The sequence below is a fragment of the Crocuta crocuta genome, unplaced genomic scaffold, assembly GCF_008692635.1.
Source record: "Crocuta crocuta isolate KB4526 unplaced genomic scaffold, BGI_CrCroc_1.0 scaffold17, whole genome shotgun sequence".
In the NCBI taxonomy this organism is placed as follows: Eukaryota; Metazoa; Chordata; class Mammalia; order Carnivora; family Hyaenidae; genus Crocuta; species Crocuta crocuta.
The window spans coordinates 5,040,771-5,067,662 of record NW_027532041.1 but is presented as its reverse complement, the minus strand read 5'-3'; the positions used below and the strand labels follow the sequence as shown (position 1 = coordinate 5,067,662).

The 26,892-nt window shown below is 37.2% G+C and overlaps 1 protein-coding gene across 1 annotated transcript in view; it reads left to right on the top strand.

Moving 5' to 3' along the window:
- The window catches only part of CCDC141 (coiled-coil domain containing 141), a 193,212-nt gene that overhangs the window by 109,741 nt on the left and 56,579 nt on the right, over positions 1–26,892 (top strand). Inside the window, exons 7-8 of the mRNA XM_077776352.1 lie at positions 4,955–5,149; positions 18,813–18,985. Of these exons, the coding sequence (XP_077632478.1) occupies positions 4,955–5,149; positions 18,813–18,985 (368 nt within the window). The remainder of the gene's footprint in view (positions 1–4,954; positions 5,150–18,812; positions 18,986–26,892) is intronic.

Genomic DNA, 26,892 nt, shown 5'->3' with positions numbered 1-26,892 from the left:
AACCAAATGGGACTGTAGACTTAGAGAATGAACAAGAAATGGGCTGTGTCTAATGAGATGCCCTAGGAAATAGCCATGCTATGAGAACTATACATGAGCTCCACACATGCTTCGTCCAGATGTGATTTTGGCCAGTCATCTCCACAGCTGGTATTTTCTTAGTAGTTTATAAATACGTCCTCTATTCTTTCTTGTCCCCCACTTAAAAATTACATTCTGAAGTTTCAAGTTTATAATGAAAATAATTTACCACATGGTGTTGGGTCATTAAACCCCTTCATCTACAGTGAAGTTTTCATGTGAATAAAAGTTTACTAAACATATTGTGATTATATTGTTTCTTTTCAAACAGAGTAGCTAATCTTTCTACTTTTTGAATTTACTGGCTGGATAATTTTTATGCCAGTCCATAACTTCATTTGAAGAGCTAACCTGGGAGTATAAAAAAGAACGAAGAAATCATTTTCACCTTCTTGTCTATCAGCACTAATCCTCTTAAAAGTACCCTTTCAATCAACGGATTCAACAGAAACTCAATTTCCTCAGCAGATGGAACACTGAAAGGTACAGTTTAAAAGGGTTACCACTGAGAGTGAAAAAGGAAAATAATGGAGTGACCTGAGGAGACACCCCAAGTCCAGTAACACACAGTGCCACACATCTGTACTAGGGCAGACACATGCACGGATCTCTGTCAAGACTGAAAAGCCAAGGAAATGGCAGTCTTTGGCTTTTAGCTGGTAGGGACACGTATGGAAACATTTTTTTTGCAAAGTGACTGAAACTCAGTCAGAGGTTTAACACTTAGCAGGCAGGCAGCAATGGCTAGAGAAAACGGACCACAATTTTCTCCATTGGATTCTTCAGCTTTGACAACAGTGACAACTAAAGTTTTTTAAAAAGAGTGTGATGGATTCAGATGACTGTGGAATGTTTTATGTTAAAAATAAAATAGTGGAAGTATCCCCTAAGAAAAATGGCTGGGGAAATACATCATCAGAATGTTACAGAAATGCATCAGAAAATGCCTATGGATTGCCCAAAGAAAACAGAACCAATTTTCTAAGAAGATTGAATAGAAATATTGAATGACCCGACTTCATTTCATACACACAGAGTTCATGTGAAAACGCAATTAAGAAGACTGGGGATGGAGAATAAAAAAAGATAGGAAGCACTAAATGGTCCTTTACAGTTTCCTTGGAAGGTCATAACCTACTTTTATAAATATGATGTGAAGCACAAAGTTAAAGCAGGTTTTCCAAGATTTGCCTCTACTCCAGACGTCTTTCTTTAATGTTGTTTGCAACATTTGTGCTAAAGGCAGATTTATGAGCACTGTTAGAGAACAGGTATTTCCCTTCTTAGAGAAGTGTTTTATTATTTTGGTCCATTGGCTAAGCAAAATTAAGCTTGAGTTTGGGCTGTAAATTTTCAGTTCTACATTGTAATAGCATTGTGTTTATTTATTTATTTATTTAATGTTTTATTTATTTCTAGGAGAGAGAGAGACAGCGTGAGCAGGGGAGGGTCAGAGAGGGAGTCACAGACTCTGAAACAGGCTCCAGGCTCTGAGCTGGCAGTCAGCAAAGAGCCCGACGCGGGGCTCGAACCCACGAACTGCGAGATCATGACCTAAGCGAAAGTCGGACGCTTAACTGACTAAGCCGCCCAGGCACCCCACATTGTGTTTATTTATAAAGAATGAAGCTTCTGATTCCAAATCAGAAAATCTCAGGGTCTTAGAAAATTTTTGTCATTTCCGAGGCCTTTTCCGGGTTATATGGAACTTTCACCTGTGTAATTCTAAGCCAATAGATTTCATCCTTTTATCCTGTAAACAAAACAAAACAAAACAACAAAAAAAACCCCACACTTTCTAACACCTCTCCTCTCTGAAGTACTGAGGTCAATATACTGATTAAGACACACATTCTAGAGTCAAACTACTTCAGTTTGAATTCTGGTTCTTTCACTTACTGGTGTTGAGAATTCAGACAAGTTGTTAATCCTTCCAAACTTCAATTACCCCATCTGTAAAATGAGGACAGTAACAGTTCGTACCTTTCAGGGATATGGTGAAGATTGGATGACATAATACATGCAAAGCATTTAGCACAGTGCTTAAAGAGAAAGAAAAATCAATACTATCTTGCAGACAGTTAAGACATCTACACCTCAGGGCTTAGTGTTGTCCAGACTGAACACCTAATGGCCGTACTCATTTCTCTATTTCCTAACTCCTGTTCCATTTCCTTACCCTAGCTTTCTAGGCCTTCCCCAGGTTCTTTGTATTTGTTAAGTAGTCTTAACCTAATGAGCGAGAAGATTATGGTCAATGATGATTTTTTTAATTACTTGCTTTATTCTATTTTAAGATATTAAGCATTTCTTCACTTCAGTTCTTGAGGATTAGTACCACATGGATTTTAACAGACAAAAAATGAGAGAATGGGTGCAAAAGACAGAAAATGGACTAGTTGGGTCTGGAGGGATAGAGACAAAACAAAAGAGTAAAGAAACAGACTTGGGAAGCAGGTAGACTCGTAGGTGATTCAGCTACTTTTAGCCATAAGTACAGAATTTCCCAACGGTATTCCAACTGGAGCATTGGTCTCCTGAGATGATGAGAAAACACATGGTTTCATGGTCAAAACAGTTTGTCCAAAATATTTCACACTGCGTTTCCACCTGGGAATCTCAATGCACATCAACATATTGAGGATTCTGAGAAGTCCTACAGTAAAGAAACCTGCTTTATTTTGTTTATCCCATAATACTGATCGATATATAACACTGATCAATAACATTTGGAGAATCCTTCCGCTACCATTACTTTAGAGCTGAGAAACAGATATCCTCATAAAGAACACATTTTGGGGTGCTAGTGAACCATGGTAAGACTGATTGAATGAAAAGGGGGACTAACACTTAGTGAGTGTTTATTGCATGTGCCAGAATTGTGCTAACTGCTTTAAAAACATTTCCGCCTTCCTGATAAGGTTAAGGTAATGATTCTTAAGTGGGAGGGATATTTACAGTGCTTTACGAAAGAATGTCATGGCACATACCAACTATCTTTAAGTGGGGACAGAATAGCTCTTTAAAAAATGAAGGATCTTGAGTAATCACATAGCCCATATTCATGCCTAAGAATATTGATTTTGCACTCATTGAGAAATCTGGAGTTTCAAAAGTTCATAAATAACCAGAAAAAAAAACACAACAAATCACCAAAGTAGTTACTGGTAGAAGTTTATTGTGCACACACGAAAAAGACAATATGCAAATCAGAGCACTCACCCCAAAACATGGAACGAGGCTCAGGAGTATGTTATTATAAAGCAGCCTAAACAGTGAGGAAGTAGTGACTGCTTGCTTTTCACAATTATTGGTTATAACATTAGCATTTTCTTAAATGATGGTGAATTGGTCAGTAGTTACCTCATAGCAACCTTGGGAAAGGTTCAAGTTTTGCTTATAATTTCCAGAGGCATAAACAAGAAATGACCCCGGTCAAGTCCGCCTTGCAAAATAAGCTAAATTAAGCTTTGTTTGTATGACTAAACTGTTTTTGTCTGCTCAGGAGATTTCTAAGGCTGGTCTCCATTTGTTTTTGAATTTAAGAACCCCCTCCCTCTTCGGTCATTCTCTTAGAAGGCTGAGAGTATGATCAACCACTATAGCGTTGTATTTGGTTACCAATATTGATGTGGTCAGGTTGAAGAATCACACATTAGCTGTCTCCATTAGTTGAGTCATCAGGATGTGTTTAACGGACCAGCATGCATTTCATACACTTGATAATGTAAGTATATGTGAAAAATATGTAAAATAGCAATTTATATATTGTTGAAGGCAAGAACTACATTTTATTCTTTCTTCGAATTCCTCAAGCCCTCTATCCTAACATGGTACCAGGCTCACATGCCTAGTATGTCTTGTGAAATGAATGAATGGAAATAGTAGTGGTAAACTGCACTAAAAATTATACTTATTTTACATATTTAGTGTAACAAGTGTAACTTACTAATGGGACATTTGCCCTAGGGAACAAGCCAGGATGGAGACAGATACTAATTTTTTAAGTCTGGTGCTAAATTTCTGATGCTTTAACAACCTATGCTGTTTTTAGCCACAGTCTCAGCTGCGATGGGTACCAGAAAACTCACTCACAAGATACCCTTGTTAGAGATAACCATTATTTTATGAAGCTGAATCTGGCTTCAGTTCTTTTGCAAGAAATTTGAGTTTCCCTTTAAATAAATAAAGTGTTAATATGTTCAGTTAACTCCAACTTTTATTTTCTTTATTCTCTACTTACTGTTTTTCATCTTCTTGTAACAGAAAGCAAAAAGCTACCTCCTTTCTCTTCCTGAATTGTTTATATACCACTAAGAATGAAGCATTGAGAGGTGAGACTAAGGTCAGGAAGGAGAGAATACTGCACAATACCAACTGTTAATTTTGTGGAGAATAACAGATCTTATTTTCAGTTCTAAGTGTGGTCACAATACAAAAACAACAGCCAAACAATGTGAGATTTCTCTTCCTTCCTTGTACATATTTGCCCACATTGGCAGTGAGACCAAGTTGTAGGAAGTAGACTTTTTATATTTAATCAAATAAAAACAGATCAAAATGGGTTAGAGGTCGAACGCCCATGACTATACTTCGGGTATGTTTTCAGACAGCATTAATGGAAGACAGCCTGTATTTGGGGCAACTGGGTATGCCATCAATCACACATCCCAACTGACCTGCCTCTTCCTAGCCTCTTTCTTTTTTATCTGTATCTTGGTACTGAAACCTGGAATGTAGCATTTACTTCTTCATAATTTGAAAATACAGTGACAGGTTACTAGTACATTCAACCCATCTAAGTGTTGTCTGAGTCTTAGCACAGCTTGCAAAGGGGAGGATGTGTAAAATAAACTAGAGTGATCTCTTGTAGGAATGGAATTCTGCTGTTGAGAAACTGAAGAGTGATGCACTTGGGATTCTACTGTCCAAGGACTACGTGGAGAAAGAACATCTACAGCTCTCTAACCAGAAACTGGATCAGCTTCAAGGAGAATTTGGTCGGCTCATGGTGGACAGGAATACTTGGTTAAAAAAGGCAAATGCTTTTTTTAACAGCGCCAATAAGGTCAGTGGGAAGTTACGTTGGTAATTTTAGGTAATCAGGACAGACCAGTAAGGGACTCATAACTTCAGTAGCCTGGAGAACATCACAGAGGTATAAATTCCACACAGAGTTTTAAAATTATTAGCAGCAAAAGTGAGCCTTTAAAAGTATATTCCTTTATGATGAGTACTGTTTGTTACATGTAAGTGATGAGTCACTAAATTCTATTCCTGAAACCAATAGTACACTGTATGTTAACTAACTAGAATTTAAACCAAAATTTGGAAAGAATATATTCCTATGATGGCCCCTATTTGGTTCTCAAAACTAGGAAACTCTGTGCTTTGACCTGTTAAAAAATATCCCCATGAGGGTTTCATCTTAGAGCTGTCATTGAGCTGTTTGAGAGGACACTTGTGCCAACCCTGCCGTGTTTCTCATGGAGTAAGGGAATTATCATAGAATGTATCAAAGTTAAAATAACACTTTGAAATTTCTGCCAAAAAATAATATTCTCCCTTTAAAAACTCTCATTTATCAGGGGAAGTTTACATGAATATTTTAAGCCTTCTGCACACAAACCATAAGGCTAGGAGCAGAGCCACAACCTGACTGCCCTGCCTTGGTCTTGCCTTTTAAAGTCCACCAAGGAGAAATCTTGCTTTGGACCATCTCCAGATCCTCTTGAGTTGGAGACGTGCTCTGCTTCTCCTAGTTGATTCTTTTAACATTGATTATAGCAGGTGTCTCTTAGCGAGCGGTAATGTCTACATGTCCACATCACTTGTGTATCTGAAGCTGTGATATTATTTGAATTTTTTTTCTCCCTTTTCCAAACTGCCTTCTTAGAATTGTTTAACACCTTAAATTGGACTGATGTTTTTGAAACTGGACAACGTGACAGGAAATGAATGGGTAACCCCTAGAAGATGGGTATATTGTGATTTAAAGTCATGATATCAACAATCTGAATACAATGTTCTGGTATATATTAAAATAGTTACTTAATTTTGAATTGCTAGAATTACAGTAAAAAAAATTTAAAGAAATATTTGACAAATATGATAAACATATGTTTGGGATTTCTTTGTTTTAACAGAAGAGACAGTCATAGATTATTACTGGAACTGTTGAACTAAGTAGTAGGTACTAGTTAAGTTTCTCTTGAACAGTACTGTTTTTGAATAAGAGACTTTTTTTAAAATTTAAAGCAAAGTTAGTTAACATTCAGTGTAATAATGGTTTCAGGAATAGAATTTAGTGATTCATCACTTGCATATAACACCCAGTGTTCATCCCAACAAGTGCCCTCCTTAATGCCCATCACCCATTTAGCCCATCCCCCCACCTACCTACCTCCATCAACCCTCAGTTTGTTCTCTGTATTTAAGACTCTCTTATGGTTTGCCTACTTCTCTGTTTTTAACTTATTTGTGCTTCCCTTCCCCTATGTTCATCTGTTTTGTTTCTTAAATTCCACATATGAATGAAATCTTATGATATGTGTCTTTCTCCGACTGACATATTTTGCTTAGCATAATACACTCTAGATCCATCCGCGTTGTTGCAAATGGCAAGATTTCATTCTTTTTTATTGCCGAGTAGTATTGAATAAGAGACTCTCTAACTTACATTACACCCTCATTCTACAAAATGAGTGGGTCATCTGTCAGTCAGGTAATGTCATTTCTAAGGAAAACAGTTATAGAACATGTTGCTAGGATAAAACAATGCTTCTAGAACAAACACTATAGTCTCATTTCTGCAAAATGTAGTTTCTCTCTCTCTTCAATTTGCTACAGCCTGCTCTTGCTTTCTCTGCTCTCATTATCTGATAAGTTTCCAGGGAGACTTTCTCCTGACATTATTTCTGAGTCTTGAGGGAGGGAAGGAATGTCATTTATTGCAATAATAGTAATAATAATAATAATAATATTACAGAGTAGTTACTTTCTCAAATTTATATAGTAATTCAGGTTAAATCCTAAGAAACTATATTTTTTAACCCTCAAGACTTCTTTTTCTTTTTTTTTTTTTTTGAAAGAGAGAGCGAGATGGAGAAAGAGAATGAATGGGATGAGTGGGGAAGGGGTAGACAGAAAAGGATAGAGAGAATCCCAAGCAGGTTCCGTGTTATGAGTGCAGGGCTTAAATGTACAAAGACACTTAACTGACTGAGCCACCTAGGCACCCTCCCCCTAAGACTTGACTTCTATTAAAAAATTTTTTAATGTTTCTGAGAGAGAGAGAGAGAGAGAGAGACGGAGTGCAAGTTGGGGAGGGGCAGAGAGAAGGAGACACAGAATCCGAAATGAGCTCTATGCTCTGAGCCACCAGCACAGACAAAGCCTGACATGGGGCTCGAACCCACCAACCAGGTGGTCATGACCTGAGTCGAGGTCTGATGCCTCAGCGATGGAACCACCAGGTACCCCTAAATTTTTTTTTAATGTTTACTTATTTTTGAGATGTAGAAAGACAGAGCATGAGCAGGAGAGGGGCAGAGAGAGAGAGGCAGGCAGAATCTCATCCAGGCTCCAGGCTCTGAGCTGTCAGACCTACAGGGAGTTTGAACCCATGAATTATGAGATCATGACTTGAGCTGAAGTCAGATGCTTAGCCAACTGAGCCACCCAGGAGCCTCAAGACTTGACTTCTAGATCCCCTGTTTCATCTTTGGAAGCCATGGCATTCAAATTATAACAAGTTCAGTTGGGATTTGTCCATACTCTATTTATCCATATTATATATATAATTCTCAATAGTCATGTGGCATTTAGGGATAGAATTTGTTCTCCCTTTTCAAAGCGTCAAGGAAATTAGTTCTAACTCCAAATTTAAGAATCAATGTGAAAGGTGATAGTTTTATTTCAGCAAAAAATAGAAGCTGGAATGTGGAAAGTGGATATTTAATCATGATGTTTGAAATGAAATGTTTGCCATATTATTAAGAAGCAATAAATGATTAAATAATGTAATGGGTAAATCTATCTAAATTAAAGAGGGAAACTCTTCTTAAGACTTGTAAATGGCATTTTTATTTTTTATTTATATTCTGTAGTCTCCAAATTTTCCAAAATTCTTACCATTTTACCTAACTTTTGGCATAACACTTATACATAACCAAAAATGAGCTGGATTTAAAACATTAATATAATTTTTAAATCCCTTATTTGTCTTCTAGTCTGAAAATTCTGTTTATACTAGCAAGGGGTTATTTTCAATTGACATCATCAATTTACCTCTGAAGCACTGAATTTTCCTTTTGAAAATTCCCTTTACTTTGAATGCATTGGATTTTTCTAGTTGTGAGCATCTAATTGTGAGATGAAGCCATGTTGTCAAGAACTATGAGGCATGTGAAATTTTACCCCAACTTCAAGTTAACTTGCTAACTTGTCACCATTTTGTGGATGCTCACAAAAGACACATGACTTCTGTGTCAGTTTTGAAAGACTTTATTACTCACAAAAACAATAATCGAAATGTCAACATGTCATTATCAGTTTCCCAAGCCCCAGTCCCCTGGGGGGGGCGGGCGGTGATGCAGATGGGCCCACATGGATGACTATACCTGCGGCAGCTGGTTTCCAAGAAAGGAATCCGAAGTTTGGGGAAACTTTTGTTTTATAGCAAACAATAAGCCAACCTGCTATTTGTCTCAGAAGGAGACATTTCTCAACCTTGAAGGTTGCTGGCTGCAAACCCAACACTGAGAAATAGCTCAAATAAAGAAGGGTTAGTGTGAGGCATTCTTGGCAAACGGATAATGGTGGGCGGGGCCACTAGCCACTCTCCCAACACGTGGGGCCCTGTGAAAGAAAGAAGTCAGCGCTTCCAAAATATATTGACTTTGAAAATCAATTCTGTTCTTGATAAGTAGAATTATTTTTTTCAGCAAACAAACCTCTTATTCCAAATTTGTTAAAGCTAGGTCAATATTCCCCTTCAATATCTGTGCCAAATACCAGCATGAGAAAATATGCTACTGTCACAAGGAATGACAGGATATAACAGCGTATTTGCTCAGGAAAAAGTGAAATGTATGATTTTTTAAATACGCCTTTCACTTTTTAAGAATTTTGTTAAAATAAAAAGGTTGTCATAATCTCATCTTCAAAGTGGACTGTTGTTAATGCTTTCCATATCATATATATTGCTTTTTTAAATCTGGATTTTTATCATGTGTTGCTGGTATTTTTGTTGCAAACATCTGGAAATTCCTCCTTTTACCCCACTTCCATTCTGATTTTAATTTATTCCCCTCTCTCTCTACCAATTTTAGAGAGGGATATTCTTATTTACTAGAAAAAAAAGTAATAATAATTTCTTTTATTGAAGTCTCTAAATAAGTAGTGTGGTGAATAATTCTTTAGGAATTCTTTATTTAGAGATTCTTTAGACATTCTTTTAATTAGTAAAGTTTTACTATATAATTACGGTGTATCAGGTTCTGTACTAAATGCTGGGGATAAAGCAGAGAACAAAACATACCAAAAAAATCTAGAGTATGTTTCCAATTTGCAAAATTCAATAAAATATAATTATTGCCTAATTATCCATATTGACAAGACAACGACACTGCCTTTGCCTTGTGGCTCTAGGAGTGAAATTGATTACTTTTTAATCCTGCTAGGGGTTGATGATTGCCCAAGGCTCAAGAGTCCGTTTCTTACCCAGAGTGTCTGTCGATAGCCCGTGGTTTGAGGTGTGGTAGTTCGTACCTGGAGTGAGCGATAGGTGGCGATGTTAGCACACAGGACCTTAGCATATTGCTACTGATGCTTTCATCAACCAGACACTGGATTCAAGTGGAGATTGAGCCATGTAATTTAAGAAGCCAAGATACTTCTTTTCCGTTTTAGAGTTATCTACTGTGTTGGTGAATTTATTATTAACAACAAATACAAGTTAAGGGTTGATTATCAATATTGGATGATAGCTGATTAGAAAAGAGTTTCTCTAATTACTGGACGTTGCTAAAAGTTATTAGAACATGGCATGAAACATGAACATAGGACCTATTATAGTAACTCATCCTGATCCCCCCAAATTTTTGTCTTTCATGATTATAGATTATCTCATTTATTATATTTCTAGCAAGTTCACAACCAAGGAGTTGGTTAAGATATGTCTGTCACCCAAAATGTATTTATCATTGTTTAGGGAATGCGGTTAGAATCAAACAGATATAAATATATATGTTTCAAGAAAAGAACAGTATCGGCCTGTATTTAGAAGACAACAGTGATCAAACCTAAATCTGTAAACATGGCTAATTGGTCTTAAAGCTTCATTCCCATGCTTCCTTCTCATAGGCACATGATTTCATTGGGGGAAAGCAAGCAGTGAAGACTGAGATCAAATCTACATGGTGTACTTCTTGGGTGATTAGCCTAAAAGAAAAGGTGAAACAAAACCTGGGGCAGGCAAAGCAACACCCCAAAAGCAGTTTGAAATGTAATGATTGTCATAGCTTCTACTGCTTCTGCCATCACTGCTGAAAGTTTAACGTCTTTTAAAAAGTTGATGTTGCTTTTTCAAGATACTTACAGCCATGCAAAACAATAATGCCTACAGAAACATAATTGCTTCAGATGAAAACAAAATAATCAAGAATGAAGTTTGGTACAGTTTTTTTCATATATATATATATATATATACACTATTCTCCCATTTTCAAAATAGATACAGTTTAGCCCAGATGTTGGAAGCAATTAAGTAAAATGGCTCAGTTGTTGTACAGATTGAAGAATGAAGAAATCTGTCCAAATAGAGGACCTAAAATATATTATCCAGAAGGAATTTGTTAAGGTGATGTAAATGAATTCAAGAAATTAAGCTAATTGTCATTGGAAATTAAGGAAAGTGTGCTTACTTTCAGTTTCATTATTCTTAGGCAGTCTGTCTCAGATTTCTCTTTTCCAGAGCAACTTCCCTTTCTCTTACAAAGAACTAAAGCATCTTTTTTTTTTTTTTTTTTTAACTCCCTCCATACTTCTACATTTCCATTCGGCTAATGTGTTGTATAGCTACTGTTTTCATATATCATATGTGTACTTTAGCTAAAGCAGTTACAGATACTCGCTTTAAGATCCTTGCCTTCAAGACCCTTTCAGCCTAGTTTGGAGGAAAGGCAAGGGAACAGAAGTGCTGTGTGCTTTGGGAAAAGCCAAAAGCCTTTAGAGTGCACTTAGAGCATTAGGGAACACAGAAAAGAGTCTCAGGGAAAAAGTGTCAAGGAAGACTTCTCTAAGAAGGTGAGCACTGAGCTAAATTTGAAAGCTAGGATAAGGAGTGATTGGAGGAGGACTGTGTGGTACAGAGTTGTGCCATGTGTGGGGAATCTCAGTATTTCATTTTGCCACGAGTGTAGGGTGTAAGCCCAGAAGGATGAGAGAAAAGTGGTGGAAGCAGACAGGGGGTTAGGAAGGGTCTTGAATAGCAGGCTAAGAAATATCTATTTTATTCTGAACATATCCTTAAATATGAAGAGATATTAAAGGCTTTAAAAAACATGATGAAGGAAACCTAATACAGAAGCAAATGATGTTTTAATTTACTCTCCTCTTGAATTCTCTGAGAGAGAAAATGGTTTATAAACCTTTGGTTTTACAACTCAGGGACAGGCTATTTAAACCATGGCTAGTATTTGATAAATATGGCTATATGTAAAATTATATATATATATAAATTGTATATAATTTTTACATATAAAAAAACATAAAATAGAAAGCTTATCAAAACAAGAAATGCCTTTAACATCTTACATTTTTCATGAGAACCCACAACTTAGTCCCTATTTAATTAGTCTTATAATAAAGACACTGAGTTTTATTATCATTCATTCATGAGTATCCTTCACAATAAAGCTATCACGTCACTTCTAAGCAAATCATGAGTGTTATTTATTGGTTTCCCTTCCATGTACAATTTTAAACTGCTGTATCTCTTCATTAGTATTGAATATATTCTTCCTCATATTGTAGGCATTTCTAGGTAGATTTACCTTCCTTTGCTGAATTAAAATTCCTTGAGGGTAAGACGCACGTCTATTTTACTTTGTGTTCACCAGAACAGAACACCTAGAACAGCGCCTTTCAGATAGTGGATGCTCGATAATTATTTGAATAATAGAAAGTAGTCAAATTGTAGAAACTGTGGAGTTTCAAGGCCAACTACGTCCATTTGCCTAAGAGATTACACTGATCCAAGGTCATTGGAATGAGGAAAGTTTAATTACTTTAATCCACAAGGAATGCAAATTTCAAGCTCAATCTCTATGTCATAGCTGAGAAGGAAAGTAATGCTGAATGCAGAGATTTGTCATCACCCTTACCACCTACTCCAAAAAGTTTCCAGGCAACATTAATGCCTATTTTTCACTATTCCCATAGTATTTCTTTAGAGAGAGAGTGTGTCTTAGTCATCTTTCCATGCCACCTAGCGTTCAACAAACTTTGTTGAATCAACAAATGACTGGACATATGACAGGTCAAATACACTTTGAGCTGAAGTTTTCACCTCTGAAAGAGGTCTAACAATCCTCAGGGAATACCATTCATTAATAAAAGTTCCTGCGACTGCTGGTCATGTTCAAAATCTTTTCATGATAGAGTTGGAGTATAAACAAATAAATGGAATTGCAGAGTATTAAGTGAAAAATTTTAAATGTTTGTTAGGATGACACTTTTGTAAAATAATATAGTAGACCTTGGAGCCAGACTGCTGAGGTGTGAATCTGGTCTTAGACAGTTATTAGCTCTATGACCTTGGGCAGTTTCTTGACTTCCCTGCGTGTCTAGCTTTTTTACCTGAAAAATAGAAATAATAATTATATGTGCCTCACAGAGTCACTGAGCTTCTAAATGAGTTAATACCTGACGAGTGCATAGCTAAGCACTCACTAACTTCTAGCCATTACTTTGTCATTTTATATGCATTCAATATTGCACTAGTCACTCGAATGTGGCTTCAGTGCTTTTTTCCATTTTCCTCTCCCCAGCATGTACCAGAGTACATGCTTCATAAAATTTAATAAATATTTGTTGAATAATGAAAAAAATAAATACTTTGCACATTGTAAATGCGCACTTTTCTATGTAAATATTCCCAAGATTATCCTAAAACTGTTCAGATCAATCTAGATATAAGAAACAGAAAGTATAAACAGTAACTAGCTGGCTAGAGTTCTACTTATGGGTTTAGTTTATCCATTTTGAAGATGGACTTACCTCAGAAAAAGTAAGAGTTTGTCAGTACATAAACTTCTTCCATTCCTTGTTGATAAAATGCATTAGATGTGTGCTGTTTTCTTTCTTTCTTTTTTTCTTTTTATTTTAGAGACAGAAAGTGAACCAGCAAGAGAGAGGGGCAAAGAGAGAGAGAAAGAGAGAGAGAGAGAAAGAGAGACAGAGAGAAAGAGAGAGCGCCTTAAGTAGGCTCCATGCTTAGTGCAGAGCCCTAAGTGGGGCTTGATTTTACAACCGTGAGATTATGACCTGAGTTGAAATCAAGAGTAGGATGCTCAATTGACTGAGCCACTAGGCACCCCATAAATGCCATTTTCAACCTGAAACTCATTCTCCAGTGTTTGTGTGTGTGTGTGTTTTATTTGTGTTTGTTTTTTAGCTTTTCAGATTGTGAGGCCCAAACCAGTTTTAGATGCTCATGATTTTATAAATAAATAAATAAATAAATAAATAAATAAATAAATAAATAAATAAATAAGACACAAATCCATAACACTTGTCATGTGGAGCGAGTTCTGGGGCCCAGCAGCAAAACCTTGGAGAGGCAAGAAATAAGCTGGAGCACCAGTAGGGAGCAGCAGACACTGGGAGCTGAAAATCACATCACCCTTTTGCCCTACCTTTCTAGCATTTGGAAGCCTGGTCAGATTTGAGTAGGACCAGAATCAGGTATCAGCTTGTCAAACTGGGAGCCATGGGAAGTTACTTCAAGTAGTGTTTAGGAAAGGAAACTGAAGCATTTGTTTTTGATGAAAACTGAACCCAGAGGAAATCTCTGCAGACAGTGGGATTCAGTGCTCCAATGAGAAGCTGAGTTTTGTGTCCTTGGTGATTATAAAAATTCCAACCAAATTCATTCTCCAGCCTTGGAACTCATGAAAGGAAAATTTGAAGGTTCTGTAGCATTTGAGCTTTTTTGTTTTTAATGTTGATTCTCTTCAAATAAGTTAGTCATGAAGCAAAAAATACTACTTATTAAACATCTTTGAGAGGGGCGCCTGAGTGGCTCAGTCGGTTAAGCGTGCCACTTCCACTCACAGTTTCTGACTTTGAGCCCCACATTGGGCTCTGTGCTGACAGCTCAGAGCCTGGAGCCTGTTGCAGATTATGTCTCCCACTCTCTCTGCCCCTCCCCTACTTGTGCCCTGTCTCTCAAAAATAAAGAAATGTAAAAAAAAAAAATTTTTAAGCATCTTTGTGAAACAGCACGATATAATATGTTACATGACTAATTCATGTTTCTTGCTTAACTTATTAATTCTATAGATATTTAAAAAAGAGTAAAATGTGCCACGTCCTGATACCATCTCTATTTTTTTTTTTTTTTTTTGGATCAGCCTGCTTTGGATCCTGTACTTAACAAATGAAAAAAAAAGAAAGATCTTGAGTAGCGTATTAAAGAAAAAACCAAGTACCTCCTTAGTCTTTTCCAAACCAAGGCAAAAAGAGCTGATTGGTTCCCTTATCTTCTTAAGAACTGGGTGGTACAATACAAAATATTCAAGAAAAGCGAGAACCAAGAGGGAGAAAATATTATCCTTGTGCCTTTATCTTTGTTTTTGCCTCTAGCCATAAAACCTGTATTTGACTGGGTTTGAAGAAAGAAGGGGATGGGAAGAGTAAACTAAAAGAGAAATATTAATTCCAAAGGAATTTATATGGGCATCATAGTGTCATTGCCAGAAATAACCTGTTCTATAACATGGGAGAGACAAAGAGATTCTCTCCAGGCTAGGTCCAGTATATCAGGTTCCTTATGGATATGGTAAATAGAAAGGCATTTAGTTCTATTTTGGGAATAGATTAAGTAAGAGCAATGATAGAGCATTTCTGGAGTTGGTACATGGATTCCTCATTAAATGCTGCATGGGGATAAGAAAAATGAGTTTTACATGTGATTCTGAAAATCACAGGGAGTATAACTTTCTTAAAAAGGGACTCACCTTAAAATCACAAATTTCTTTGTGTTTAGATCATTCCTGTTAGGTCTTGGTTAGGATTAAGGGTAAAGAATAAGCTCTCTTACAGTATCCAGCTCATCTTATTTGCAAATATATTTGTTGAGCTAATGAAGGAATGAAAGCACTTTCCTCCTTTCTGCTGCTATAGTTCTACTAAGTGTAATACAAAGAGCAATTCATGAGTAAATGCTTTCCTAACACCTGGATATTTTTGAGAAAAAACTCTGAAGAAAATTTTGCTATTTTGATACTGTTATGGGTTATCTTGGTTCTTGATATACCACCTCTTCCTCCCTCTGACGGTTTAGACCTTCAGTTTATTCCCATGTAATTAAGCTATAATACTTTTATGACAACATTCAGGAGTGGGGTGGAGTCACCTCAGACATTTATTTAATGTACATGTGGCTTTAGAATCTAACTTCTATGAAGATGAGACCACTGCCCAGGGATATGAGAGTCGCAGTTGTTCACAGCAGCCAAAAGAGGAAAGGCCTAGTGGGATGAATGACAGTCAGCAGGTGGCCTGCTCTTCCCAGTGACTTTTCAAAGATGCATCCAATCAAGATGGAGAGTATTCATGACAGATATTTTCTGAGTATTTTCTACATGTCTGTCGTCATGCCCTAACTTTTATGTTTTTTCTTTAATTCTTAAAACAACAAGCATGATATGTATTAAGGTTATAGTGGCTTAATATTAAAACAGAGTGGAGTCAAACTTGTAGAAAAGAAAAAGCACTTTGGAATTCTCTATCCTTTCTCCCATTCCCATAAGGAATTTTGGGAATTGTCTTAAGGGAAGAACGAAGTGAATGCCCTGATATCTATGTATATACACTTTCCCTATTTCTTCCCTTAGCTCAGTGGCTCTCAATCCTAAATGTGAATATATATTACAGTAAGCACTAGTTTGCATATACCAAACTTTAAGCATGGTTTAGGGCAGTTCATGATATTTTTGACTACACTAGATTTTTGTTTTAGGCACTGACTTTAAAACTATTATTTTTATTTATTTGTTTGTTTGTTGAGAGAGAGACAGAGCGTGAGCATGGGGGAGGGGCAGAGAGAGAGGAAGACAGAATCTAAAGTAGGCTCCAGGCTCTGAGCTGTCAGCCCAGAGCCCAGCACAGGGCTTGAATCCATGAACCACAAGGTTATGACCTGAGCCTAAGAGCCACCCAGGCGCCTCCTGACTTTAAAACTTTTAAAACTTTAGAACCTTTGAGTAACATGAGACTCCATTTCATTTAAAATAAGTAATAAAAATTTTAAATATAAAGCAAAATTCCAGAAACAGTGTTTATTGCAAGCAGCATTTCAATGTGTTATGGAAAGATTGAGAAAGTAATTCAAATAATCTTTTCTAACATCAGCATCTTGACACATTTAGCTCTGTTGCCAAGTATAGAATAAAAGAGGGGGGTTCAGATAAGGAAAGTCTTCAGGTCCAAAGTTTCTTTAATAAAGCTATCTTTCTTTTACAGTTCTCTATAGATTAAGAGAAATCATTTAACTTTTCTATCTTTTCTTACCTATATTTACAAAAAATAAGTTTTAAAATCTCAATTTTTCCACCTAAGATGAACAGGCTTCTTGGAAATACCCCTTCTGTCTTAAGCCTCCCCTGGTAGTCTTTTGCCACATGGCTCCATGGGCCAGGGTTTAAGGGCAGGGGCCTCAGGGCCAGACAAAATGAGTACAAAGACCAAACCTGCCACTTAGTAGAAGTATCACTTTGTGCAACTTATTTAATCTCTCTGAGACGCAGTTTCTTTGGTCATACATTGGAGATCATTTCTCACTTCCATCCAGGGCTATTAGTGTGTGAACCTCAGCAGACATTCAAAAATATTTGTTGGCTGAATGAAACACATAGTATAGAAGGAGTAAAAGTCAGTTCTCACTAAACTATAGTTATTATTATTACTTTCTATCATCTAAATGATAGGAATGATTTTGTTTTAAACATTTTAAGTGATCAGAAAGAGCAGATTCAGGAGACATGGGGAAATTGATGAGAGTACAGAATATCAACATATAAGTAATGCAACGGTATTTGGGAGATTTCATTTGTAAATTCAAAGTTTGTCCAGTTCCCATTCTGGCATTAAAACTGACTCCCTTAGATGGCAGCCAGGTGTAGGTGCTTGCGTGTTTTTATACAGCTCCATGCAGGTAGCCTCTACATTTGGCTTAAACTGTGTTCCTTCAGCATCAACTCAGCCTTGCTCCTCTGGTCTCTCTTCAGGTCTCAGTGGTTACCAGACTCATGAAACCATCTGCTCTCATTTCTTATGAGTCGTCTTTGGAGTCTTCCTACTCCACCTAGTGGGCCCCAATCAAGCTCACTGGCTTCTAACTCAACAGTCCAGGAAGGCTAGATTTCAAGGCCCCTGCTGACTGTGGCACCATCAGGGTTCCTGGGATAAGAGTGTTCTCCAGACTGATATGGAACATCTCATAAGGTGCTTTCTCCTAGTAGTGCCAAAGGGCCACATGGCAAGAGCTTCCTTGCCATTCAGCTTTTCTTCAATTTACCTAATTCATCTCCTGTTCTCCAAGCCCAAGGTCAGAGACAGGCTATCAGGACACCTGTGGAGATCATTACACTGTGCTCTCTTTCTGTTTTCCTCATATTACCATGGTCCTGTTTTACTGCCTTCATATCATATACTCCTCCCCCTTAATGCCAATGAAACCTTAATGGACAAAAGGAAAGCTCCTCTCTACTCAATGTCAATTCCAGTAACTTAATCCCCCATGACTGGTTGTTGATCTGCTAATAAAAGAATAAAGAAATTTTTAAAACTTCTCTTAAGACAATATCTTGATTTGCAAAGTGATGTTTTTTTCCTGCATAATCCTATTTGCATGTCAGAAGCTAAATATTATCTTGGTCTTAGTCTTTGCACAGATTGAGAACCAAATTATAATCTCATTTGTAGACAGATGGATGTCTTGGATGAAGTAGGCGGAATGTCTTACACTTGGAAAAACAAGGGGTAAAAGTATATTTGTCATTTCTTGAATATTTCTCTATACTGCTTCAGGTTCAAGGTGCAATTTACTGAGCAATTTCCTTTTAAGAACATAAGGGATATTCAGGTTGTGAAAAGTCTGCATAATATTTTAAAAATATCTCATCTATTATTGGTATACATTACAGAATGTGCAAAAAAATAAACCTGGCTCTCTGAATTCTGTAGTTATAACTGTGTTGTATAGATACATTCTCAATGTAAACTTTATGGTGTTGATACTTATCTATGGTGAGCTAAGCTCTGATCAGTTTCCCAAAATGGAGCCTTAGAACTACACTGCCGTTTTCTCAGACTGAGATTGTTGTTTTGGTTACGATCAAACAAATCAATTGAATAGGGTGGTTTAATCTCTAGTATTTCATGTACACATAGATGTAGATTTTAAACCAGAAAAGCAGAAAATGCAAGTATGTTTTCTTTGGCAGGCATTTGATATACTTGGAAGAGTTGAAGCTTACCTTAAGCTCCTTAAATCAGAGGGTTTAAGTCTGCCTTTCTTGGCAGCAAGGCACAAGGAATTACACAGAGAAATTAAAGACTGCACAGCTGATGCTTTGCAAAAGGGCCGAGCCTTAATCAGCCAAGTAGACTCCTGTAGGTAAGTCTGTTTCTTCCTCTGCGTAACAAGCTTTTCCACAGTTTCCACAACCCGTTAAAAAATAAGTTGCACAATTTTTTTTTCTGCTTCTGATGTTTTGCTGCATTATGACATAGCTTAACAGGACCTATTGAATTTTAGTCAACAGTGATTCTGAACATAGCATTGCTCGTCCACAAGTGAGACCGTATTCTGAGCTTGAGGACCCGAAGATACTAATGCTTGTTTTCTATGAATTTCTGAGGTAGGGAGAAAGAAAGGACAAAAGAAAAAACAGAGCTTAATTCTCACTGCTTTTGATAGCCTAGCACCTCTGTGGGGTTTCTTTCTCCCTTTTAATTCTTGAACGTTGAGTCTGTCCTGTTCCTTTTTACCTTTCTGAGAAAAAAAACAAAAACAAAAACAGAGTACCAGAATCCCCTTTCATTTATGACCGTGGTGGCTCACCAAGCAAATTCCCAAATAAAAGGTGACATATTAATAATAACAATAGCTCACTTTTTCAAAAAACTGACAGCCCACCATGTGCCAGGCACTGTGCCAAGAGGTTTAGGAACATTGTGTCCTTAATCCTCACAGCAGTTCTACAAGACACACAGAGTAGTCCTCCTTACCCACGGGAGAGTATGTCCCCTCAGGGGGTGCCTGAAACCACAGATAGTACCCAACCCCATTTATACTATGTTCTTTCCAATACATATACACCTATGAAAAAGTTAATTTATAAATTAGGCATAGTAAGGATTAACAATGATCACTAATAATAAAATAGAACAATTATAACAATGTACTGTAATAAAAGTTATATGAATGCGATCCCTCACTCTTTCTTTCTCAAAATATCTTATTGTACTGTGTTCATCCTTCCTGTTGTGATGATGTGAGATGATTAATCCCTACAAGGTGAGATGAAGGGAGGTGAATGACATAGGCATTGTGACATAGTATTAGGCTACTGTTAAACTTCTGATGATATGTCAGAAGGAGGGTTGTCTTCTGGACCATGATTGACCATAGGTAACTAAAACTACAGAAAGCAAGTCTGCAGATAAGGAAGGGGCCATTGCACTATTAATGTTCTCCGTTTTATAAGTGACCAAGACACAGAGAGGTTAAGTAACTTGCAAAAGGTCATACAGATAGTGGCAGAGTCAGAATTTGAATCCAAGAGCATGGGCCCTAGACTCCGTGTTCTTAACCAGTGCGCTAGGGTAGGTTGTTTTTATGAACACATTTGGTGAGTGTATCTGTGTGGGTTTATTACTTCCAGATGCCCATTTTATTGGCATATAATTACTCATTCTTTTATTATTGTTTTTATTTCTGCTGTGTTGGTTGTGATCTCTCCCCTTTCATTCTTGATTTACTTGGGTCCTTTCCTTTTTCTTTTTGATCAAACTGGTTAGTGGCTCTGTTAATTCTTTGAAAGAACCAGCTTCTGGTTTCATTGATCTGTTCTACTGTTTTTTTGGTTTCGGTAGCATTGATTTCTGCTTCAATCTTTATTATTTCCTGTCTTCTGCTGGCTTTGGGCTTTATTTACTGTTTTTTTTCCAGCTTTTTAAGGTATAAGGTTAAGTTGTGTATCTGAGACCTTTCTTCCTTATTTAGGAAGGCCTGGATTGCTATATACTTTCCTCTTATGACCACCTTTGCTGCATCCCCGAGGTTTTGGGCTGTGGACTTATCGCTTTCATTGGCTTCTGTGTACTTTTTAATTTCCTCTTTAACTTCTTACTTAGCCCATTTATTCTTTAATAGGATGTTCTTTAGTCTCCAAGCATTCGTTACCTTTCCAAATTTTTCCTTGTGATTGATTTCGAGTTTCATAGCATTGTGGTCTGAAAATATGCACAGTATGATCTCAATGTTTTTGTACTTGTTGAGGGCTGACTTGTGTCCTAGTATGTGATTTATTCTGGAGAACATTCCATGTGCACTGGAGAAGAATGTATATTCTGCTGCTTTAGGATGAAATATTCTGAATATATCTGTTATGTCCATCTGGTCCAGTGTGTCATTCAAAGCCATTGTTTCTTTGTTGTTTTTCTGATTAGATGATGTGTCCATTGCTGTATCAGTGTGGGTTAGATCTGTGTGGAAATGAGGAGAGATAGGGATCTCGAGAAACAGAGAGGATGCAGTGGGAGCATATGAGAAGGAATAGGGATTGGAGATGTTGGGGTACACGGCAGAACACATATCATCTAGGAAGAAATAAAGGCAAGACTTACATTTTGACAGAGGAAGACAAAAAGATTTTTGCAAATGAGATAAATCCAGTTGTTTATCTTCCATATCCACCATCTTCCTAAAACACAGACATTAAGTTTGAAGAATAATTAAATAGGTTGAAAACGGTAAAATTACCTTATTTCTATTTAAATCTTCATTCTGCTCTATTTTAGATGTGTTTAAAAGTGTTGATTTGGTAAGTTTGGGTTTAGGGAATTTTCTTTTCAGAAGACAGACTGAATCTGGATGGAGATATTTAGTCAGGGCTTGTGATGGTTGCCATGGGACCATGCAAAGCCAAGATCAGAAATAATCTAAGGTCTTCCAACAGGAGCCAAACAGCTGAGGCTACCAGAAAGGCAGATGGTTCTCCCCTTTTAAAAACTAACAACTGTAGCTGCTAAGTTTCTTTACTTTAACTCCAACCCGTACATCAAGTAATGGTGTGTCTGTTCTGTTGAAACACGTCTGACCCCAATTTGTGGGCACATGTCTGACTCCTTTCTCCTCTCTCCTGTTTAAAGGTCCAGTCTCCCAAAATGTATCTGTGTCTTGGACCATGCAGAAGATATCCTATGGGGTGCCTGGACTCAGGGTACATATTGGACAGTAATCTGAGTCATGTGATAATTGGATTAAGTATTGGATGCTCCAGTTAGAATTGGGGAATGGTCCTATGTCAGTTTCATGAGTGAATCTGAAAGCACAGACACCGTTTCTCTGTGTAGGCTACTCTTTACTTGTGGTAAACTGCCTTGGGCAGTTTCCTTTCATACATGGGTAGACCAGGAGGCAACTAAACACCTTTCCCTATTTATGGAGGTCTCTCTCTCTTGTACACTACCTCAGAAATCCTAGGTGCCTTGGCCTCCCAAAGTATGAGTTCTGTCTCCTCAGCTCAGCAAGACCTCTGGGCTGTCTTTGGGTTCCACCTCCCTGAGCTTTGGTCTGGAAACTACCTCTCAGGCACTAGGCTGATGTCATCATGAGGCATCTTATTCGTTTCTCTTCTCTCAGGGATCATTGTCCTGAGCTACCTGTTGTTCAATGTCTGAGAACTACTGTTTCATATACTTTGACAGTTTCATGAGTGAATCTGAAAGCACAGACACCGTTTCTCTGTGTAGGCTACTCTTTACTTGTGGTAAACTGCCTTGGGCAGTTTCCTTTCATACATGGGTAGACCAGGAGGCAACTAAACACCTTTCCCTATTTTTGGAGGTCTATCTATATTTTTCCTGTTAGTCAAATTCTAGTCTATTCTTCTAGTCATTTAAAGCAGGAGGGTAGATCTAGTCCCTGCTGCTAGCCAGAAACTGAAGTTCCCTTTCAGTTTTGATGCTTAGCTCCTAGAGTTGGAAAGCTAGTCACAGTTTAGTACTCTTAAACTTTATCCCGTTCGCTCTAATTAGTAATGTTTTGTCTTCAATACAGAAATATAAAAGGGGAAGTGCTTATATTTCATACTACTCTGTTTTCAGGGTTTTAGTGATGCTTCTGGCATGTGCTTTGTCATGGTTGACATGTTTATTTATTTAGCTCATTCTTTCTGCCTTCTTTGTTTTTTCTAGTCTTAATTTTTANATACAAACTGGTTTTTTGAAGGTGCATCTATGGTTCTTTTCTTCAAGCTTCAGATTGAGTCTTAATAGAAGAAGCAATAGCTAGGGACCATTTCAAAAAACTTGAATTAAAATGGTTAGGCAATTGGGTTTAAAAATAATGATTAGAAGTATGGTTTCTGTCTAAATCCTAGATATATGAGCTTTCACAGTAGTTCCAAAGTTTCCTTGATTCCTGAGATTTCACAATAGTTTACAAATCAATCCTATTTTCCCTTTTGTAGGAGGAACTGAAGGTAAAGTGAAATTGTTACTTGGCAAAGTATATTTTTGATTCAGAAGGTAGATGTAGAATAGAAATCCATTAAAAACTGAATTGAAATACTTTAGAGTCTTGGCAGCAAACTAAACCCCACATAGCTACTGACCTCAGTCCTGTGCACGACATTTGCGACTTGCTTCCTTTCCTCATCTAATGATTCATCTGTCCAATGATGTGGGTCACCATCATAGGAAAGAAGCAGAACCTAAAAATAAGATTTCAAGTTGCAGCCACTTGAAAAGTGAAGGTGGAGTTTAGAACACTGGCAATGAAAATAAACATACTACAAATTTCAACAGAGGAAAGTACATGTCACTGAACATCATTGTGGGCTTCCTAGACTTTTGAATGCCAGCACACTGCTAGGACACAAAACGCTATGGCCCTCACTATCACACATTTGGAAACTCTGGTGGGTAAGAAAATTTAGCATCAAAGGGGTTTTGCTTCCTGCATTCTTAGGGCCAAAAGGATGTCATGACTTTTATTTATTTTTTAAAAAAAAATTAATGTTTTTATTTATTTTTGAGAGAGACAGAGTATGAGTGGGGGAGGGGCAAAGAAAGAGAGGGAGACACAGAATCCAAAGTAAGCTCCAGGCTCCGAGCTGTCAGGACAGAGCTTGACACAGGGCTCGAACTCACAAACCATGAGATCATGACCTGAGCCAAAGTTGGATATTTAACTGACTGAGCCATCCAGGCATCCTGTGATGCCATGATTTTTAAACTTCTCTGAATCTGTTCCCTCATCTGTAAAATGGAGATATACATTTCTTGGAGATTTTCATTTGTTTGTTTTTCATTTTAATAAAATGAAACAGCACTACTCTTGCAATTGGTTTACTTTTTTTTTTTTAACCTTCTCTTCAAAGGGTTTTAAGGGAAAGTACTAAGAGTCACATGTTGTTTCAAATTATCCCAATAGAGTCAGCTATACCAAATCATACTCATTTTCATGAACTGAGGAAGGTTATATTTGAAATAGGGCACATACACATTTATCTTAAGGTAATAAAAAGCAAAATTTAGTGTTGGGGCAGGCAGATGGGAATTTCAGAGACCTTAGATCTAATATTTTTCCTGTTAGTCAATAAAATAGGACTTCAGAAGTTCACATTTCTCTGAGATGATGCTTCCCAATAAATTTGAGACCCTTGTCATTATTTTCCTATAACTATTTCCTTATGAGGAACAGATCCACACTGTTTTTCTATCCTGGAATCAAAACCCTTTGAAGTTGGAGCAGCCTCACAAAATAAATAATGGTTGTTTACATGTTTCCATGCCTATTTTCTCCCTGTATTCAGGTGATAATTCTGAATCATTGCTAAATAATTTATTATCGTTTCAGAGTATAATATCTGCCATATAACCTACATACACTTTAGTTTTAAAGACATTTTACCTTATTCACTTTCACTTAGTTATGATGCAAGTTACCGCATCTGATAATGGTCAAACTTAGACTTACAGGGAAGTTGCAGCTCAGCCACAGGAAGGAAGCCTGGCTTCCAGCACCTCTCACCTCTTCCTAAGCTTAGCTTGGCACAATCTTTTAGTGACAAGTCTAAAGATAGACCTAAGAGGGCCCGCTACCAAGTAGAATTCAGCATTGATTAAGCCACAGGAAGCTGTGGTGATTGGAAGTACTGGGTTGGAGACCTGGTATGAAGGTGAAGTTTTCTATAATTGGACAAAAACAAGGGACCTCCTCTTTTTTCTCTGAGTAGCTACCAATTCAGAGCTAAAAAACATACAAGGCCATCTTGCTCAATATCTATTTGCCTTTTCATGTTTGCTAAAATTAACTTAAAATTGACAAAGAAGCTTGCTTCCACATTGACTCACTATCTTTGCATAAAATGAAAGCTACCAGTTTTCATTCTACCTTGTTACAGTGAATTTAAGCTTATAAACCTCATCCTGACTGAATAAGTTGTTGTGGTATAACTGTAAGTGCTATCTGTTTTGATCTAACACTTATTGCTTATTTAATGTTAATCTTCATATTTTTTTATATTTTACAAAGACATAAAAATAGGAGTTCACTGAGATTTTGCATTCTCTTTTCACAATTTGCATTTATGTTGGCTACCACTGCTTCTTTTGGTTCATGTTGTGAATGGTGATGAACTTTAGACCAAACATGGTTCATTCATCTATTCATTTATTCCAAAAATATTGAGCATCTTTGATAAATCAGGGGCTCCCGTGCATCTAATGTAGTAGGTGAAGTGTCTCCCCTCATGCTGTTTATATTCTAGTGGGAAGAAATAGCCAACCAACAGTTAAATCAATAAATGAGGTGTTCTTACACACCAATGTGTCCTGTGATAAAATATAAAAGTGAAATGGGATAGAGAGTCACTGTGGGGATGGGACCATGGTAGACACTGAAGTCAGGGCAAGAATCTTCAGGGAGAGGGAGCTACCATGCAAATATCTGGGAGATGAGTGGACCTGGCAGAGCAACAGTAAAGATAGAACAGAAGGGTGTAGAGCGTGGCTGGAAGAGACAGTAACAGGAGAGGACATGAAATAGATCAGAGCAGGTAGGAGTTAGACTGTATTCAAACACTCATTGGCAACAATGGCAAACATTTGTGTGTTTTATATACATTAAAAAATTTTAGTCCTTAAAACAACCCTGTGATACAGGTACTACTATTATCATGGTTTCTTTTTTGCAGAGGAGGAAGCACAGAGAGGTTCAATAACTTTCCCTACTACCTGTCACACAGTAGTAAGAGGTAAATTGAGTACTGGAAGGCAGGTCTGAATCACTACGTCAGTTTGCTAGCTCTCTATCTATTCCTTTCATTGAACTTTAATCAATAAAAAGAAGCCTGATCCCGTGGATTCTTTTTTTATTCTAGCATGCTTAAAATGTGACAATGTGCTCCATCTCTCTGCTAGTTTCAACTCAAGTTTCCCCTTCCTTGTGAAGTTTTTCTTTCAGTTTATTTAAAAAGTTGTTGAATGTACATATAGGCATCACATATGACGTGCCAGCATCAAGCTTCAAAGGTAGTCAAAGATGTATAAACCTGGCCCTGAATCTCTAGAACCTTACTAGAGTATAGTCAGGAAATAACACATCCAGGAGGTATGCTCCAGGCATGAGGAAGCCATGGGGACAGTAGGGGTTGGAGCCAGCTCTTCAGAGAAGGGGGATACAATCTCTAGTTTCTAGGATCAGGAAAGGTCGAGTGAAGGACTTGAGAAGGCCATTGTTGAAGTTGATCATCTGACATGGATGAAGGCTCTGCATCTAGACAGGATGAACAGAATCAGTATCTACCATACAATACTTTTGAATTCCTTTCTATTGGTCACCTCTATCTCATGCTCCCTTTTCATTCTGTGGGGCTCTGAATCATTCCGTAGTTGTTGGACTTATAACAGTGTCGCCTCCTCCCCCAGCTCATGACATCATTTTCAGGTCAGCCCTCAAGGTCAACCATGTAGGAACCTTTTTTATTTATGTTCCTTATCTTAGTATTTATATACCAGGTGGCTTGATCTGAAATGTTATGATGCTGGCATGATATTAAAAGAAAGCTTTTATCATAGTAAAAATATTTTAAAAGATCTTAAGTGGAAAACAAACAAAAACAATTCCTACCCTCCAACAAAATAAAACAAAACAAAACAAAATGAAACAAGGAAACAAATACAAAAATTTCCTTTTCCTGATAGAGTTATATATGGTTGCACTTACAGGAATTCTACCAAGCATTTAAGGACTTAAAATAACTTTAAAAAAAAAAAAAAAAAAAAAAAAAA